The following is an 18,822-nucleotide window of genomic DNA, read 5'->3' on the forward strand; positions in this document are numbered from 1 at the left end:
TTTTTTCCAGAGGTTCATAGCTGTGCATTTTACATCTAGGTCCATGTCCTATCTGTGTTGGTCCTTATGTAAGGAGTGAGGTTTATGTCGAGGTGTTTCTGCCCTCCATGGTGTCTCATTGCTCCAGCACCATTTGTTGAAAGGCCTTCCTCCTTTCACTGGATTGCTTTTGTACCTTTAAAAAAAAAATCAGTTGGGCACGCTTGTGTAGGTCTTTGTCTGGGTTCTTTAGTCAGCCTCCGTGATCTGTGTGTCCTCTCTTCCACTAGTACCACCCTGCCCTGATGACCGTCGCTAAAGTAAGCCTTAATATCACGTAATGTGATTCTTCCCACCTTATTCTTGTCTTTCCAAAGTATTTTATATATTCTAGGACCTTTCCTTTTTAGTAATGTAAGCATTTAGTGCTATAAATTTCCCTCTCTGCACTGCTTTACCTGAACCTCACATGTTTTGATATGTCGCTTTTTATTTTCATCTGTTGTATGTATTTTTTAAATACTGAAGTCCTGGGTCTTTTTTTATCATTTATTTTCTGTTTAGCAAACTTCCTTTAACAATTATGTAAGCTCGCTTTGTTAAGAATAAATTCTCATAGCTTTCTTTCATCTGAAATGTCTTTATCACGCCATCTCTGAAGGCTACATTTTGCCAGTCGTAAATTTACATTTGACATTTCTTTGCTTTTACTACAGACAGTTCATCACTTATGATGGTTTTGACTTGTGATTTTTTGACTTTACATTGGTGTGAAAGCAATATGCATTTAGTAGAAATCCTACTTCAAATTTTGAATTTGGATCTCTTCCCATCACTCATGGTGCTGGGCAGCAGCACGGAGCCACAACTCAGCCATGCAATCAGGAAACTGATACACACACAACTGTTCTGTACTTATACAACCATCTCTTTTCACTTTCAGTACAGTATTCAATAAATTACATGAGATATTCAACACTTTATTAGAAAATAGGCTTTGCGTCAGATGATTTTACCCAGCTGTGGGCTAACGTTAGCGTTCCGAGCATGTTTCAGGATGTTCTGTAGGCTGGGTGTACGATGTGCCTTTTCAACCCTGTTGAGGTGTAGCTGCAAGCGCCGTGTGAGTGTGTGTGTTCAGCTTCCTGTTGAGCGCTACTGACACAACTCTAGCAAAATGCCCCCTGCAGATGGTTGAGGTGGAAGTCCAGCTGCCCAGTCCACCCTGATGGCTCTTTCTTAGTGATAATGTGACCCTGGCTACATGCCTCCTTGCCTCTAAGTAAGCTCAGCTCCTTGTTGGGCTCCACTGTCCTTAGGGAAGGGGGAAGTAGAGAGCTGGTTCACGCTGTCTTACCGCTGCAGGGTGTGGGTGAAAGCTCAGCTCGGCGGGTGCACTCCCAAGTAGGGCTGGAGGCAGGGCAAGCAGAGTACCATTAGCCCCACCTCACATTCCTTCGTTAAGTCTCATGCTGCCAGGTGACAGTGGAGGCTCATTTCCCTTTTTGGACCCAACTGACATTACCTGGGCAAGGGAATCGGAGGATGGGTGGTGTGAACATAAGCAACCTGCTTGGCCTCGCTGAGACCTGGGGGTGGGTGGCAGGTATGATTTTCCGTAGGTATTTTGAGTGAGGAAGGTATGGCCAAAAGGTTTTATAGTCTGTTAAGGCCACTCTTTTCCAGTTCTTTGGCTAGGAGAAACTGGGTTTTCTTAGAGTTCTTTTTGTCTGTGCCTCTTGGTGGCTCTGGATGGGAGGCTTCGGTAGTTCCCTATCCGGGATGTAAAGAAACCCAGGGACTCACTGCTGTGTTGTTACTCAGGTCCCAGAGTCCCTAGGAGGCCGCCTTCTCCTTTCTACCTCGATAATCTTCCTGTGCGTATTCATTTTATTTATAACAAATTTTTTGTGTTGCTGTGTGTGTGTGTGTGTGTGTGTGTGTGTGTGTAACAGGAGGGGAGGACCTGAGAGGAATGGAGCCACTTCATCTTCAGTGGAACCAGAAGTGTATGCTTTCAAAATTTAGAGATATTTATCTACCTTCTAATTTATTTTTTGCCAGAAAGTTGGTCATTAGACCAAGTTAGCCTGACATATCCAGCAGAGAAATCTAGACCCTGAACTCTGAACAGTAAGGGTTGACTGGAGGGGAATGTGTCCGGGACAGATGAAAGTCCTCTAGTGGTGACGTTCTCTCCAAGAGGCCCTCAGTCCGGCCTGTCAGAGAGCATACGCCTTAAAAGAAGGCGAAATCTTAACAGGGTATTTGTGACCTTGAGCTTTTGCTTAACCTTTATGTGCCTTAGTCACATCCTGTAAAATACAGAGTAGGAAAAAAAAAAAACTTCGTAAGGTTATTCTGAGGATTAATTGGGTGAATACGTGTAAATCCCTGCGAGCGGTGCCTGGCATGTACTAAACCATCTGACAGTCTTCACCCCTGTTGCTCACACTGGTACTACTGGTACCACCGCTGTCACTAACGTTTGATTTCTAGATCTTCTAACTCTCCAGCCACGCAAATACATGAGAGAGACATTATTCAGCAGAGGGCGATGACAGAACTTTTTACTAAATGAGGCTGGGATTCTAGTTGCCACTCTGTGAAACTGTGGAGGCAGTGGCGTAGCTGTGCTGAGCACGAGTTTGTGCAAAAGCCTGTCACAGCTGTAGCAGGATCTGACCCAAGCACTCAGTCACTGGAGTCAGGCTGAAGCATTCAGATCGGTGGCCTGGTTTCTATGGCAGCAGAGTCAGTGGTTCACACCAGACAAAAACTCAGTCATCCATTCCCTTATTAATTTTTCATTCATTATGTCAAATATGCACTTATGCTTACTGTGTGCCAATTAGATGCATGGGGAAAGAACAAAGACGCGGTGTAGCTATGGAAAGCTTTCAGCATTGTGGAGAAAATAAATATTAAGTCTGTAAGTGCACTGAATATTCTGAAGAAAATACGCAGAGTTCTACAGGTGTGCTTAATTGGTTCCGGAGCCTCAGGAAGGCTTGCCAGATAGGAAACGACACTCAAGTTGGTATCTATAGCATAAGCAGGTGTTACCAAGGGGAGGGGGGTAATGAATTCAGGTAGACGCATTGCATGTGAGAGGGTGCTGAGGCAGGAGAGGCTATGGACATATTTAAGGATTTAAAAGAAGACCGAATGATTGATTCTTAGACTTTGGGTATTTGGAGACCAAGGGAAGACTGGTGAGAGATAAAAATAGAACAGGGGCTGTAGTCAGGACCTGTGAGTCATTTTAAGAATTATTGCCTTTTCAGGGGCACCTGGGTGGCTCAGTCGTTAAGCATCTGCCTTCGGCTCAGGGCATGATGCCAGAGTCCTGGGATTGAGCTCCATATCGGGCTCCTCCGCCGGGAGCCTGCTTCTTCCTCTCCCACTCCCCCTGCTTGTATTCCCTCTCTCGCTGGCTGTCTCTCTCTCTGTCAAATGAATAAATAAAATCTTTAAAAAAAAAAAGAATTATTGCCTTTTCAAATGCTACCAAACATTTAAAGAAGAGTTTAATACCTATTCTACTCCAACTACTCAAAAAATAGAAGAAGGAAAACTTTCAAATTCATTCCATGAGGTGCGTATCACCCTGATACCAGAACCAAAGATACCACAAAAAGGGAGAACTACAGGACAATATCTCTGATGAAAACAGATGCAAAAATCCTCAACAAAGGACTAGCAAAGAGAATCCAACAATCCATTAAAAAAATCATTCACCACAATTAAGTGGGATTTATCCCCAGGCTGCAAGGGGCAGTTCAGTATTCACGTATCAATCAACATGATACATCACATCAGTAAGAGAAAGTATAAAAACCATATGATCATCTCAATAGATGCAGAAAAAGGATTTGACAAAGTACAACATTCATTCATGATAAAAGTAGGTTTAGAGGGAACATACTTCAACATAATAAAGGCTATATATGAAAAACCCACAGCAAACATCCTACTCAATGAGGAAAAATGACAGCTTTCCCCCTAAAGTCAGGAACAAGAAGACAAGGATGTCCACTCTCACCACTTTTATTCAACATAGTACCGGAAGTCCTAGCCACAGCAATTAAACAACAAAAAGAAATAAAAGGTCTCCAAATTGGTAAGGAGGAAGTAAACCTTTCACTACTTGCAGGTGACATGATACTATATATAGAAAACTCTAAAGACTATACCAAAAAACTACTAGAACTGACAAATGAGTTCAGTAAAGTCATAGGATACAAAATAAATGTGCAGAAATCCATTGCATTTCTATACCCTAATAATGAAATAGAAATTAAGAAAACAATTCCATTTACAATTGCACCAAAAATAATAAGATACCTGGGAATAAACTTAACCGAACAGTTCAGTGACCTGTACTATGAAAACTATAAAACAATGATGAAAGAAATTGAACACAACACAAAGAAATGGGACGACATTCCATGCTCATGGATTGGACGAACAGGTGTTAAAATATCTATACTATCCAAAGCAATCCCTATGAAAATACCAACAGCATTTTTCACAGAACTAGAACAAAAAATCCTACAATTTATATGGAACCACAAAGACTCCAGATAGCCAAAGAAATCTTGAAAAAGAAAAGCAAAGTTGGAGCTATCATAATTCCGGACTTCAAGTTATATTACAAAAATTGTAGTAATCAAAACAGTATGGTACTGGCACAAAAAAGATACATAGGTCTATAGAACAAAATAGAAAACACAGAAATACTCTCGCTGGCTGTCTCTATCTCTGTCGAATAAATAAATTTAAAAAAATCTTTAAAAAAAAAAAAAAGAAAACACAGAAATATACCCACCATTATATGGTCAGTTAATCCTCGACAAATCAGGAAAGAAGTGCTGGTGGGAAAAAGACAATCTCTTCAACAATAGTGTTGGGAAAACTGGTCAGCTACATGCAAAAGAAAAACTGGACCACACACTTATACCATACAGAAAAATAAATTCAAAATGGATTAAAGACCTAAACAGGAGACCTGAAACCATAAAAATCCTAGAAGAGAGCACAGGTAATAATTGACATCAGCCATACCTATATTTTTCTAAATGTCTCCTCAGGCAAAGCAAACAAAAGCAAAAATGAACTGTTGGGACTACATCAAAAGAAAAAGCTTCTGCACAGCAAAGAAAACAATCAACAAAATTAAAAGGCAACCTACTGAATGGGAGAAGATATTTGTAAATGACATACCTGATAAAGGTTTAGTATCCAAAACATGTAAAGAACTTACAACACCCAGAAACAAAAGAATCCAGTTAAAAAGTGGGCAGAAGACATGAACAGACATTTCTCCAAAGAAGACCTCCAGATGGCCAACAGACACATGAAAAGATGCTCAACATCACTCATCAGCAGGGAAATGCAGGTCAAAATTACAGTGAGGTACCACCTCACACCTGTCAGAATGGCTAAAATCAACAACACAAGAACAACAGGCATTGGTGAGGATGTGGGAAAAAGGAACCATCGTGCACTGTTGGTGGGCATGCAAACTGGTGCAACCACTGTAGAAAACAGTATGGGGGTTCCTCAACAGTTGAATATAGAAGTACACTATAATCTAGTAATTGCACTACTAGATGTTTCCCCAAAAAATACAAATATACTAATTCAAAAGGATACATGCACCCCTATGTTTATAGCAATATTATTTATAATGGCCAAATTATGGAAGCAGCCCAAGTGTCCATCAAAACATGAATGGATAAACAAGAAGTGACATATGTATATACAATGGAGTATTACTCAGCCATAAAAAAGAATGAAATCTTGCCATTTGCAATAACATGAATGGAGCTAGAGAATACAATGCTAAGTGAAATAAATCAATGGACAAAGATAACTACCATATGATCACACTCATGTGGAATTTAAGAAACAAAACAAATGAACAAAGGAAAAAAAAGAGACAAAGCAAGAAACAGACTCTTAATATAGAGAACAATCTGATGGTTACCAGAGGGGAGATGGGTGGGGGGATGGGTGAAATAGGTGATGGGGACTAAGGAATGAATGCATTTGTCATCATGAGCACTGAGTGGTGTATGGAAGTGTTGAATCACTGTATTAGACACCTGAAACTAATACAACACTGTATGTTAACTGTACTGGAATTAAAATTAAGTAAATAAAATTTGCCTTTTTTCTAAGCTCTTTGGGAGAGATTAATGAAAGAAGTCATCTGTTTAGATTTATGGTCATGGTTGTATGAAGAATGAATTGGAAGAGAGTAAGAGAGGGTAGAGGGAAGCTGGTTAGGGCTGTATTAGGATTTTCCAGAGATACAGAACCAAATACATATATATGAATATATAAATACATATACAGAGAGAGAGATTTTAAGGAAGTGGCTCACGTAATTGTTGGAGTTGGCAATTTCAAAATCCACAGTGCCGTCCAGCAGACTGAAAATTCCATAAGAGTTGGTGTTGTAGTCTTGAGTCCAAAGGCATTATCCCTCTTTTTCAGAGGACCTCAGTTTTTTCTCTTCAGGCTGTCAACTGATTGAACAAACACCGCCCCACATTGTGGAGGGTAATGTACTTCACTCAGAGCCTCCAATTAAATGTTAGTCACATCTAAAAATACCTTCACAGCCACACGAAGACTGGTGTTTGGCCAAACGACTGATCGCCATAGCGTAGTTGACACATAAAATGAGCGATCACAGGAGTCCTACTGTAGAGTAAATGCATAAGGTGGTAGTTGAAATACAAGTGCCGACAGTGAAATGAAAAGAAGCAGGAAGTAAATATTGGACTCTGAATGTATAACATGTTGTGACTGGATGCAGGAATGTGAAGGGGAAAAAGAAATCAATTTCTCTCAGGGTTCAGAATCCATACACTGAATGAGGGGCCTCTTCCTGGGATACAGAATAGTGGAGGGAGCAATTTGGGGTAGGAAACGATACTTCCGTTTGAGATAGTCTGTGCTTGAGTTCCATTAGACAAAAATACTTTTGTCTAAAACATTAAAGAGAGGACTGGGAAAGAGAAATAAGTGTGGTAGTTGTCAGTTTAAAGGTAAGTTAAGCTTCACGGGGGAAACACAATCCAGGCCCCTGCAGCTTCCCTCACAGGTTGTGAGTCTGCCCATGAGCAAGTCACTGCAAGAGTTGTTTGTTCCCTTAGTCCCTGAGGAGTTCAGGAGTCATGCTCACTCCCACACAGAAGTCACCTATTTGAGCTGACAGAACATTCACAGATTAGTTAAGGGCATCTCGTCCTGTTCTTTATGAGGTCCCCTGCAATGAGGCTGGAACCAGGGACGGGACAAAGGCCAGCGTTTATGGGTCCACAGAGTCCATCCCCAGCAGTTAACCTAACTGCAAAAAAATGTTTCCAGTAGTTTTACTGTCTGGTTCCATTTGGTTATTTCCCCTCAGAATGTGCTCAGTCATAATAATTATCATGCTCATTTCAGGATAAACTGCTGTTGAACTGGACTTAGTCTTAAAGGTTTGGAGGTACAATAACCTTAACTAATGCAGAGAGAACTGCTTTTAAAAAAATATGAATAGAAGTTATGATTTTCAGTTGATTAGATATGTTTTCATGTGAATCAATTTGTGTTTATAATTTATTTTTTTTAAAGGTAACTCACTATAAGCCTCTGATTTACAAATTGATATCAGAAAATCCCCCCCTACTTTACTCTAAAAAGCTCCATGCTGGCTGACATATGGTCTGACATATTTAGACCACAGACACTCTATATCCTTTTTATTATTATATATATGGTATATTATTTTATCAAATATTATAAAATGACAAGCTTCACTAAGAAAATACTTTTCTGCTAAGCTCTCTCTTCAGAGCCCCCTTCATCTCGCTGTTCCTGAGGCTGTAGATGAGGGGATTCAACATGGGGGCCACCACCAGATAGAATACAGACACCACCTTGTTCTGGTCAGTTGAGTAGCAGGACTTGGGCATCACATAAATGAAGGTGATGGTCCCATAGAACAGAGTGACCGCTGTGAGGTGGGACGTGCAGGTGGAGAAGGCCTTGTGGCGACCCTCCGTGGAACGCATCTTCAGGATGGTGATGAGGATGCAGACGTAGGAGACCGCTATGACACACACTGTGACTACGATGATGGAGCCAGATGTAAATGAGGGGACAGCTGCGGGGACGCTGCTATCAGAACAGGAGAGTTTAACTAAAGGAGCAAAGTCACAGAAGAAGTGATTGACTTGATTTGGTCCACAGAAGAGTAAAAAAGAGAAGCAAATAGTGAAAGAGGAAGCATTGAGAACACCACCTACGTAAGTCACCGCGAGTAGGCGAACACAAACTCGTGTGCACATTTTGGTTGAATAAAGCAGTGGGTTGCAGATTGCCACGAAGCGATCATAGGCCATGGGAGCCAGCAGGAAGCACTCACTTGACCCAAAGAAAACAGCTGAACCCAGCTGCACGGCACAGCCAAGATAGGAGATTGTATTTCTCTCCACCAGGAAGTTTGCAAGCAAGTTGGGAGTGACAGAAGATGAATAGCCTACGTCAGCCAAGGCCAAGTGGCTCAGAAAAAAATACATAGGGTGGTGAAGCTGAGAAGAGATCCTGATCAGAATGATTGTGCTCAGGTTGCCAGATATGGTCACCAGGTAGATGCTGAGGATGATCGTGAAGAGGATGGCTCGAAGGACAGGGTCGTCGGTCAGGCCCAATAAAATGAACCCTGTCACTGCAGTGCGGTTCCCACCCCTCAGGGAATCCATGAGGCAACAGCGCAGCTCCCCAAATGAACCTGTGCTGAAAACATTATAGCTGTTATAAATCTGATGGCTTCATTTTCGTTAATACACAAAGAGGTTATTATAAACAAGTAAATATTCAAACTAAGTTTGGACTTTTTTTTACTTCAGAGTAAAAAATTTATATTTTGCATATCGTTTTAGAGTAAAAAGTTTGTGTATTTATGTATATGAGTATTCTGTATTTTAAGAATTGTTATCAGCAGAAACTAGAAAACATTCAAATGTATACCCTTTCCTCTTTATATATTTATAAAATGTATTTAAAGTAGCTTTAAAGCTAAAGATTAAAAACATAAGACTTACGTAAAGAACGAAAGGAATGGTGAAGCATAACAGAAAGGATAAAAATGTGTAAATATAGGCTATTTAATAGAGTCTTGAGTAATAGCTAATGTTATTGAATGCTTACTAAGTGGTGGGCACAGGGTTAAGAATTTTGTATATACAGTTTTTTAATTTCTATGAAGTAATATTAAACATTTTTATATGATTTGTGGATGAAGAAACTGACCTAGAAAATATTAAGAAATTTATCTAAGTTTACATAGCATGTGGTTGAATCAAGATATGAATCCCAGACAGTTTGAATCTAGTTCATTCCTTTGATAACTACGCTATAAATGAAATTAAATAATACTTACGATGAAGCAAAGTCTCTTGGAAATCGGCGGATAACAAATCACGCTTCCTGCTTGAGGATAGCTAACGCATAAAAGAGGTCCTAGTTCATCACAAAGCTTACAATATCAGTAAAATAAGACCATTTTTTAAAAAGGAGAAATATAATTTTCTTAATAGGACAAATAAGAAATAGAATTTCAAATTAAGGTTAAAAATGAAAAGTCACCTTTTGTAAATTTATTATGTACATGCAATATTTACAATTAAAATATTGTCTTCTCAAGTAGATGTCAATCTAATTACTATGCAAAACATATTAAAATCTAGGGCATAATTAAACTACATTTATTCAAACAAAGCAAATCATTTACTAATGTAGCAGTGCTTTCTCACTGGAGAATTATAGAATAAAACAGTTTTATTTTTGACATAATGTACAGCTGAATGAAGTTCCAGGCTGAAAAGTTAAGAAGTTGACCCATGTCCACCCAGCGAGTGGCCGGATTGAATCTCATCACCATGTTTTCTGGCTTTGTATTCTGGACTTTGCCCATGGTATCTGCTTGTCTGTAAGCTGAAGCATTCAGAACGATAAATAAAGGAAGTCTTTCCACAAGATATTTACTAACAGTAAGTCCCAAAGCATCTCAAGTCTAGTGAATTTAGTAGCATTATTGCTGCGTTCCAAGTTTAGATGGTGTAAGAAGACCATGCGAGTTTCTGGTCTTGGGAGAGGATAAATGATGACTCCTGGTACCTGGAAGTATGCCTGTTTATATGCGCTAAATAGACTGCAGAAATGTAGGTTAATTCAGCTAAGGTCACTTGTTAGCTGCCGGCTGGGTTACATCTCCCTGTTTCTGCACAATGACTTGAGAGTACAGATAGAACTTTAGAGAATGGTATTAAGTCACAAAAGCCAAAATCCTACCTCTTGAAACAAGAATTCCTTCATCCTAGAGCAAGAAACTCAGTCATGGTTATATGGCAGCCATGCTATCTTATATTATTGTTTGTCTTTGGGAGTAAATCTCTGAAGATTCCAGAGACTGAAATGTGAATTTAAACCACCAGGGAGCATTATCACATTCTTCAGTAAATATTGAGCAGTTCCCTTCACACAGACACAACTAATCTTTAAGGGTTCTGTCAATTCTCAAGTGATCTCTTTATTTTTTCTTTTTATCTTGGTAATGGTGTACGTTCATTTGATGATTATTGGGAGTGTAATGTAATAAATTCTGGCTAAATATTAGCTCTAAGTATACTTTGATATTTCAGGTTAAGGAATACTAAAAATATATAACTTGCGCTCCATTCGTTCAAAATGTGTCCATTTTGTATTTTATAGTGATATCAGTAAGGCACTCGATTAGGGTACCTGGGGTAAGGGGGTGGAATGCCATGTAAAGTTGAATTTTGAATAACACGAGTTTTTAAACATGTATACATCTTTTTCTAGCAAAAAGTTTTAAACGAGGATCTTTAAAATTGTGTATACATAGGGAACTGTGTAGTAAAAAGATATTTGGGATGACTTCCTGATCAAACTTAGCCTGCATGCCTCAAAGGGATGACTACTGACTAGGGGTTTTTCTGACTGGAAGGATGATGGTAGAAACAGCTGTCTTCAACCTGAACACTCAATCTAATTCTCTTCCTAAACCAAACTGTAGAAAGTCCTGTCTTACCTTCCTGATGCACCCTTGATGGATTTTCCAGTAAGAACACTAACCAGCCTTCATTCAGACTTGACTCCTTACCGAGCACTGTGCTTGATTTTTTAGTTACATTTTCTCTTTTAATCCTCATAATAATTTGATGGACTAAGTATTTCCATTTTTTTAACTTTACCAAGACAGAACTAAGGCTTAGATTAAGCCACTTGTCCAGATGTGCTCAAATGGTAAAACTAAATCCTGGTTCAAAATTCAGGTCAGACTAAATGCTAGAAGGTGTTCTCTTAACTAGAACTGCCGCCTGGGCAACAAGATTTGAGTGCCTCAGTGATGACCACTGGTTCCCAGCCAGTCCTTGATTTCGTTTTCTCTCTCTGCTTAATGCTGCCTAATTCCCTAAAACTGACGGGGCCCACTGTCTGGCCCTGAGTGATGTAGTTTTTGGAATGTTGGTGAGGTTGGTGGGGTCCAAAGCTGACAGCCAAGAAAGAATTCTTGAGACGTCTTTGGTGCAGAAAGGTGGTTTTATTAAACCATGGGGACAGGACCCATGAGCAGAAAGAGCTGCTGCCCCACGGTTGTGAGGGGTGGCTGATTATATACTTGAGAGTTGGGGGAGGTAAGGAAAAGAGAGGTTTCAAAAGGATTTTCATATGTTAAAGACTAGCAGGATACTGGAGGTTTTGCCATTGTCCAGCTAAGGTTGTTTTTCCCCTCTAGCAAGACATTAACATGAAGACAGTTGGGAGCTTCCTGAAGAAATATCACGCACTTCGCACCCAGGAGTTGGGGGGGGGGGGTTGCAGGATGTCAGCTTGTGCTTTGTCCTTAACTAGCCTTCTGCTCCTTCATCACTATGTTCATCAATAACCAGCTCTTGTTGATTTTACCTCCTAAGTTCCTATCAAATGTGTCCGCTCCTTGCATCTCAATGATGTGGGAAACAAAGGCAGAAGAAAAAGTTGTAAATTTCCTTTCTACCTACAGCCCACTGACAAGTCCTTGAAACAGGCAGAGTGACATTCCTCTAGGGACTCAGCTGCCTCACTGTTAATACTTTGCTAAGGGAAAAAGGCAATCTCATCCCAACCCCCAGGATCCTGTAAGTCTACTTTAACATATAAAAATTCCTTTAGAAATTTTATCTCTAAGTCCCCCAAGATACGTGTTGGCAATCATCTCCCAAGCATATGGCCCACCAATATACATCTGGAGGTCTTATTGATGGGGTTTTGAAATATAAGTGAGGTTCAGTGGGGTGAGGTCCGGAGCCGACAACCAAGACAGAATTCTTGAGACATCTTTTGTGCAAAATGGTAGTTTTATTAAAGCACGGGGACCGGACCCATGGGCAGAAAGAGCTGTTACACTGTGGCCCTGAGGAGTGGCTGATTATATACTCAGGAGTCGGGGAGGTGAGAACAAAGGGAGTGTCTAGAAGGACTGTCGTATGCTAAAAAGACTCTTAGGATACTGGAGGACTGGTTATGGTCAAGCCAAGGCTGTTTTTCCCTCTAATGAAGCACTAACATGGTGACAGTTGGGAGTTTCCTGGAGGAATGTTACATTCCTCCTATCGCATGTCTTTGTCAATGGGTTGCAGGTTCAAAAGAAATTCAGTTTTGTTTACATTTTCTTCTGCCTCAGCCTCCCTCAGTTTCACGGAGGGGAGGGTGATGTCAGGGCTTCAGGAAACTGAGTTATGGGTCTCTGGAAGTTAGGCTATTGATAAGAAAGCTTTTTCCTTGTAAATCTCTAAGATATTTGCAAACTGAGGGAGACTCCTGGCCCTCAGGGCTGTGATCTCTCTCAGTTAACCACTTGTTCTTCCTTTAGGGCAGCCAGGAGTGCCTGAGGAATGTCTCACATATCACAAGGGGGGGGGAGTAGGGCGCCAGCTTCTCTTTGTCCTCAGCTAGCCTTCTGCTCCCCTCATCATAGTGACTAAGGTTTTATTAGACGGTAATAAATGACCTTTTCCCAACAGTAGCTAGCCCCCTCAAGGTCCTGGAAACCTTGCTTCCAAAATTCCCTGGAGACTTACACTCTCCCTAACTCCCTTCCAACTTGAAAGTATATAACGGGCCACTCCTCAGGACCCCAGTGCAGCTCTTTCTGCCCACGGGTCCGGTCCCCATGCTTTAATAAAACCATCTTTTTTGCACCAAAGGTGTCTCAGAATTCTTTCTTGGCCATCAGCTTCAAACCCTAAAGTCTTTCCTACATCGTCAACACAGCAATAGCTGTCCTTATTGATTTTCCTGTATGCACATTTGCTCTTCCAACACAACACCAGAGGGGGTTATTTATTGAAAGGATTAAATATTATTCATTTTTTGCACTATCGAATAATTACGGGCCCTTAGTTGCAGTGGCTTATAAAGCAAACAGTGGCCCACTGACCAGTTCTTCACAAATCCAAATTCCAACTCCCTGCAGGGAACCACTTTTGACGCTTTAAACTAGTTCATGTTGGACATACCCCAGTGTCTGTAAATAATACGCTTTCCTAAAGAAAAATTAGGATTTCTATCTGTGTTTTGCTTGTGATATTGTGATGAATAATAAGAAATATGTTTGGTCTTAGTCTTGGTTTCTAGCACTGACCTCTTAAAACTTTCAAAATTTCTGAAGTGGTGAGAGCAACTAGGAGTCTTTTGTTATGTTAATGAGGTGACTCTGGGATTGCAGGTTGGGATTGGGCTGTAGCCAGGGGAGACCACCATGTGATTAGAGGGGTGGAACTTCCCAGTCCACCCCCTGACTACTGGGGAGGAGAGAGAGGCTGGGTACTGAATCAGCTACCTTAAACAGTCAGGCCCAGGTACTGAAGCTTCCAGAAAACCCCAGAGGGAGGGGCTGGGAGAGCTTCCAGGTTGGTGAACTCCGGGAGCTGTGGAGAGAGTGGTGAGCTCGGAGAGCATGGAAGCTCCACACCCTTTCCCCATCCCTTGCCCTGTGCGTCTCTTCCATCTGACGTTTCCTGAGTTAGATCCTTATGTAATAAATCGGTAATCTAATATGTAAAATGTTTCTTTGAGTTCTGTGAGCTGCTGTTGCAAATTAATCAAACCTGAGGTGGGGGTTGTGGGAACCTATAACCGAGAGCCAGTCAGCCAGAAGTACAGGTGACACGCTGGATTTGTGCCTGTTGTCTGAAGCAGGGGTTGTGGGAACCTCTCCTCTGTAGCTGGTGGGTCAGACGCACAGGTGGTCCCTGGATTTGGAATCGGCAGCTGAAGTGAGGTGGGGGGGGGTTGTGGGACTGTGCCCTGAACCTGTAGGATCTGATGTTCTCTCCAGGTAGATAGTGTCAGAATTGAGTTGAACTGTATGACAGTCAATGTCCGTAGAAGTACTTGGTGGTTCCGGGGAGGATGCCCCCCCCCACACTAGAAATAATGACTAGAACTTTTACTGCTATTTTCCCTATTTATTTAATTTGAACATAATTGTTACAAGGAGAAAAACAGTGGTTTTTCCAAGTCTGAGAATTACTACAGATATTATTGGTTGCGTTAATTATAACAAGGTCAGAACAGAATAATCAAGGGTTAGCTATCAAAACAATAAGTTTAGTTCAGTATTTTACAAAAATAAAAGAAAAATTAATTTATCACAGCTGACAAGCAAGTATCAAGTTTGAAAGATACACAGCAATAAACAAGTAGAGGTAAAGTAGAATCTCACAGGCAAGTCTTTTAACAATAAGCATCTCAACATTATTCTAGCTGAGTAAGAGATATGAATCTTAGCCCCTCAAAATAGGTCTTCAGTTCCTTTAATTATACACATGTGAGAAATATTTTTCCAACATTTTGTTCGTATCTATACAGCAAGATGTAATGGCGAACTCAGTTCATTTTTGTCTCAGAGTCTATTGTTACTTAAAAATGCAGTTTCTTAATCTTTTGAATTTGCGCTACTGATGTGAGCCCTCTGGTCGTAACTCTAATCAAGGCTGATTTAAATAACTTGGCAGTTAAAATTTGTATTTCTATAGGTTATACCATTTTTTCTTGGTCCAAAGTTTTTATATAGTCATCAATTGGCATTCTGCACGCCTCCACCGTTCATGTTCATACACACACATATACGTTCCTCCCCTTGCATTCTTCATGATCTTGGATTTAGTAATGGATACTTAGGAATGATATCAACAACATGAGCAACAAAAGAAAATATAGGTAAATTTGCTTCATTAAAGTTAAAACTTTAGTGCTTTGAAGGAAACAATCAATGAAGAAACAACACATAGAATAGGAGAAAATATTTGCATGTCATATCTAATTAGATCCTTGTATCAAATTATAAAGAACACTTTCAATTCAAGACAAATAACTCTGTTTTTTAAAAGATTTTATTTTTAAGTAGTATCTACACCCAGTGTGGGGCTCAAACTCACAACCCCGAGATCAAGAGTGGCAAGTTCTGCCTGAGGCAGCCGGCCACCCCACAAGTAACCCAATTTAAGGTGGGCATTGTGGGGCACCTGGGTGGCTCCATCAGTTGAGTGTCAGACTCTTGATTGCAGCTCAGGTCATGATCTCAGGGTTGTGAGATCGAGCCCTGTGTGGGGCTCCACTGGGTGTGGAGCCTGCTTGGGATTCTCTCTCTCCCTCTGCCTCTCCCTCTCATTCTCCCTCCAAAAAAAAAAATCAAATGGGCACTGTCCTGCTTCTGGAACCTTGGCCCCTTCACTGTTGCAGCTGTCGCAGATGCCTCTGTGACTCACTGTTTTTCACTAGCAGAGGAGGAAAGAATGTTTGCACTAGAATTTACTGTCACTACTACTACTCTGATGCTACTCTTATTTTTTATTATCATTATTATTCAGTCCTACTAGTCTGGTGGCTCTGAAGCCAGGGCTTACTTATCTTATTGCAATTATAAGCAAAGACATGTTCAAGCTCATTAGAACAATTACTTACCTTTGATGTGGAAGTTGTTTTGCTGAAACTAGACTTTGGGTTTGGATTAGTTGGTGCAGAGTAGATGGTTTTAATGACTCCTTGGGGAGCAGGGCAGCCTTAGCTCATAGTCAATTTCAGAGACCGCACTGAGTCTGAGGATTAGTTCAGGGATTCACATCTCCTCTATCTGGAACTGAAGCTGAGGTGCAGAACTGAAGACTAGCCCCAGAGACCTGGTAGGTGAGACACTGTCTCTGCCTGTCTCTGTCTCCCCAACCGCTCAAGGTAATACATCTGCAAGGCTCGGCACCTCCCCCAGATAACAGGGGCATTAGACCAACAGGGGATGTCATTAATTCTTAACTCTCTCTCTCTCTCTCTATATATATATATGTATATGTATATATATATATACACACATTCTTAACCATATATATATATATATATATATATATATATACACACACACACACACACACACATTCAAACAGAAATTACTGGAGAAATTCATCTTCTCCCACTTTGCGGCCTGAAACTCCCTGGCTCTTTGAAATTAAACAAACCTGGCATCTTTAATAAAAATTCTAAAATCTCTGTTAACGGCTTTATGGATGACTGGTAAGTACTGTCAGAATCTGAAGCTTGCCCCACCACCGAGAGGGGCCATCTGGGCAGGTTTCATTCAGGAATCAACATAGGCTTGAAAATAATCTCCCACGTCAGCTGCATTCTGGCAAATGTACACATGTCGACTAAGTGAGAGATGAGAAAGATTCTAGGAAGGGTAGGATGTAGGTTTCAAGCAAATAGAATCTGACTTACAGTGAAGCTAGGAGAGCATAAATGAGGCTAAAGAAGGCATTTTTAAACTCCTATAAAAAGATGACCTTTGTAGAAATAACCCATGGCCAGAAAGATACCGAATCTTTTGCTAGGTTGTTGTACAGTAAAACAATTATCGACATTTTCACGTTCCATCATCACAGATGTCCTGTCCTGTTCTGTCCTGTTTTATCAGATTGCTTTTCTCAGCTGAGTTCTCTAATAGTTAAGGGGATGAATATTTCAATTTTTTTCTTTTCAAGTTACACACAAAGTGTATTTTAAGCTCGTACATTTACAAATTAAGTACTCAGGGGAGGAGTATCCAAACACATAATAATAGTACAAAAACAAATTCAAAAGCAATATGAAATGTGCTAAAAAGGAATTTGAAATTGAGCATAACTAAGTACATGGACTGAAGCACAAAGGTCTTCTGACTTAACTGCATGTGTTTGTGAATAAGACAAAATAATTCTGGAAATAGAATGGCTGGAGACCATCATGGAGCTGAGTATGTAACAGAGCATGTGTGTAACATACAAGGAGAATATGTAACATTTGAAGCAAGAATTAGCTATTTAGTGCTATAGTTCTAGGTATTCAGTTGGTCAATAAAGGGCATTTTTTCACATAAATTGGTACTGAAAGCAGTAGGAAAGAAAAGGATGTGAGGGTTCCGTCCAGCAGTGAACACACGGTGAGCTCTTGGAGTGCCTGTACATGGGGAGAGGATATATGTGGAGTACCAAATGCCAACATCTTATTATCTGATTCATTCAATCTTTATCCATCTTACCATCATGCTTTAAGTCATATGAAGATGTCAACAGTGCCATGCCAGTGATATCTTCTTCTTTTCGAGTTTGAAAATATATTTATTCTATCTTTCACAACTGAGTAATGATTTGGCTAGTTATAGAATTCTTGGCTGGAAAGAAATACTTTTACATTGGCATTTTGAACCAATGGATTGTCTTCCGGTTTTGAGCATAGCTGTTGTGAGGTGTGTTGATGCTTTTCTAATACCGTTTTAAAAATCTCTCTCTCTCTCTCTCTCTGTAAAGTTTTTAGGATTTGAAATTTTATGATGATATAACTTGGTGTGTGACTTTTTTCACGTACTAAACTGGGTAGCTGATATTTTAATATCTTCTTAGATAAAGATCAAAGCATGGTATAGCATCAGAATTCCTTCCATTGAACATTTTAGACCATCCTTTTACCCAGATGTTTTTATTCTTCAGAAATCAATTGCTACAGTTGTTCTCTAACGTAGGTGGAGTGTTACCAGAAGGCATGTCTGTAGTGGTGTAATTCAAGGAAGGAGCGAGAGAAAATAGCACAAGAAAAAATCCATAGGAGCAATTGTCATTTAAAAAAAAAATCATGTTCACTGTTTGTACACATTAACAACTTGGGAGTTCTCTGTATGGAACTGACACCAGAACTGTGCTGAAGCAAAGCTATTTACATCTAATCTCAGTCCCTCTGATTATTCATTGTTTTCCTCAATGTCTGCTATTTTCTCACTTCCCACCTTCATCCAGAAGAAAAAAATTCAAGAACAAACAAAATGAAAAAATTCGGTGCACCAGACCCAAACACCTCCTCCATGAGTTCCCAGAAGATCAAGAACATCAGAGGTCCCTCTTTGTGTTTTTCTTAGTATTGAATGTCGTCATCCTGGCACTGAAACAGGAGACAATTCTGATACCCCCATTTGGTTGCAATTTCCCTTGTCTCATGCACATTTTAGTCTGCAGGGGGCGCTGTCTTTCTGCATACTGCACCATCTCCTGTTCCAGAGCACAACCGATGTGGCCATGGGCACCTTTATACAGATTCATTTCTTACGTGCTCTGCTCACCAGGGATGATTGTCTCCTGGCCAGAGTATCCTATGGCGAATCCATGTCCATTGGTCACCTTGTGAGCTATGCAATAGTGGTGTGTAAAGAAATCCAAAATAACTTGCTGGCCAGGACTCCCTTGAGTTCAAGGGCAC

General features: G+C 40.4%; 2 protein-coding genes across 2 annotated transcripts in view; one reads left to right on the forward strand and one right to left on the reverse strand.

The window, feature by feature from the left end:
• The window catches only part of LOC113245804 (olfactory receptor 1030-like), a 101,612-nt gene that overhangs the window by 72,649 nt on the left and 10,141 nt on the right, over window positions 1-18,822 (forward strand). The gene's annotated exons all lie outside the window — the stretch shown is intronic.
• Window positions 7,797-8,741, reverse strand: LOC113245869 (olfactory receptor 502-like). The gene has a single exon (XM_026486199.2). The coding sequence runs from the start codon at window positions 8,739-8,741 to the stop codon at window positions 7,797-7,799; it is 945 nt and encodes a 314-aa protein (XP_026341984.2).

Source organism: Ursus arctos, unplaced genomic scaffold (assembly GCF_023065955.2).
Source record: "Ursus arctos isolate Adak ecotype North America unplaced genomic scaffold, UrsArc2.0 scaffold_22, whole genome shotgun sequence".
In the NCBI taxonomy this organism is placed as follows: domain Eukaryota; kingdom Metazoa; phylum Chordata; class Mammalia; order Carnivora; family Ursidae; genus Ursus; species Ursus arctos.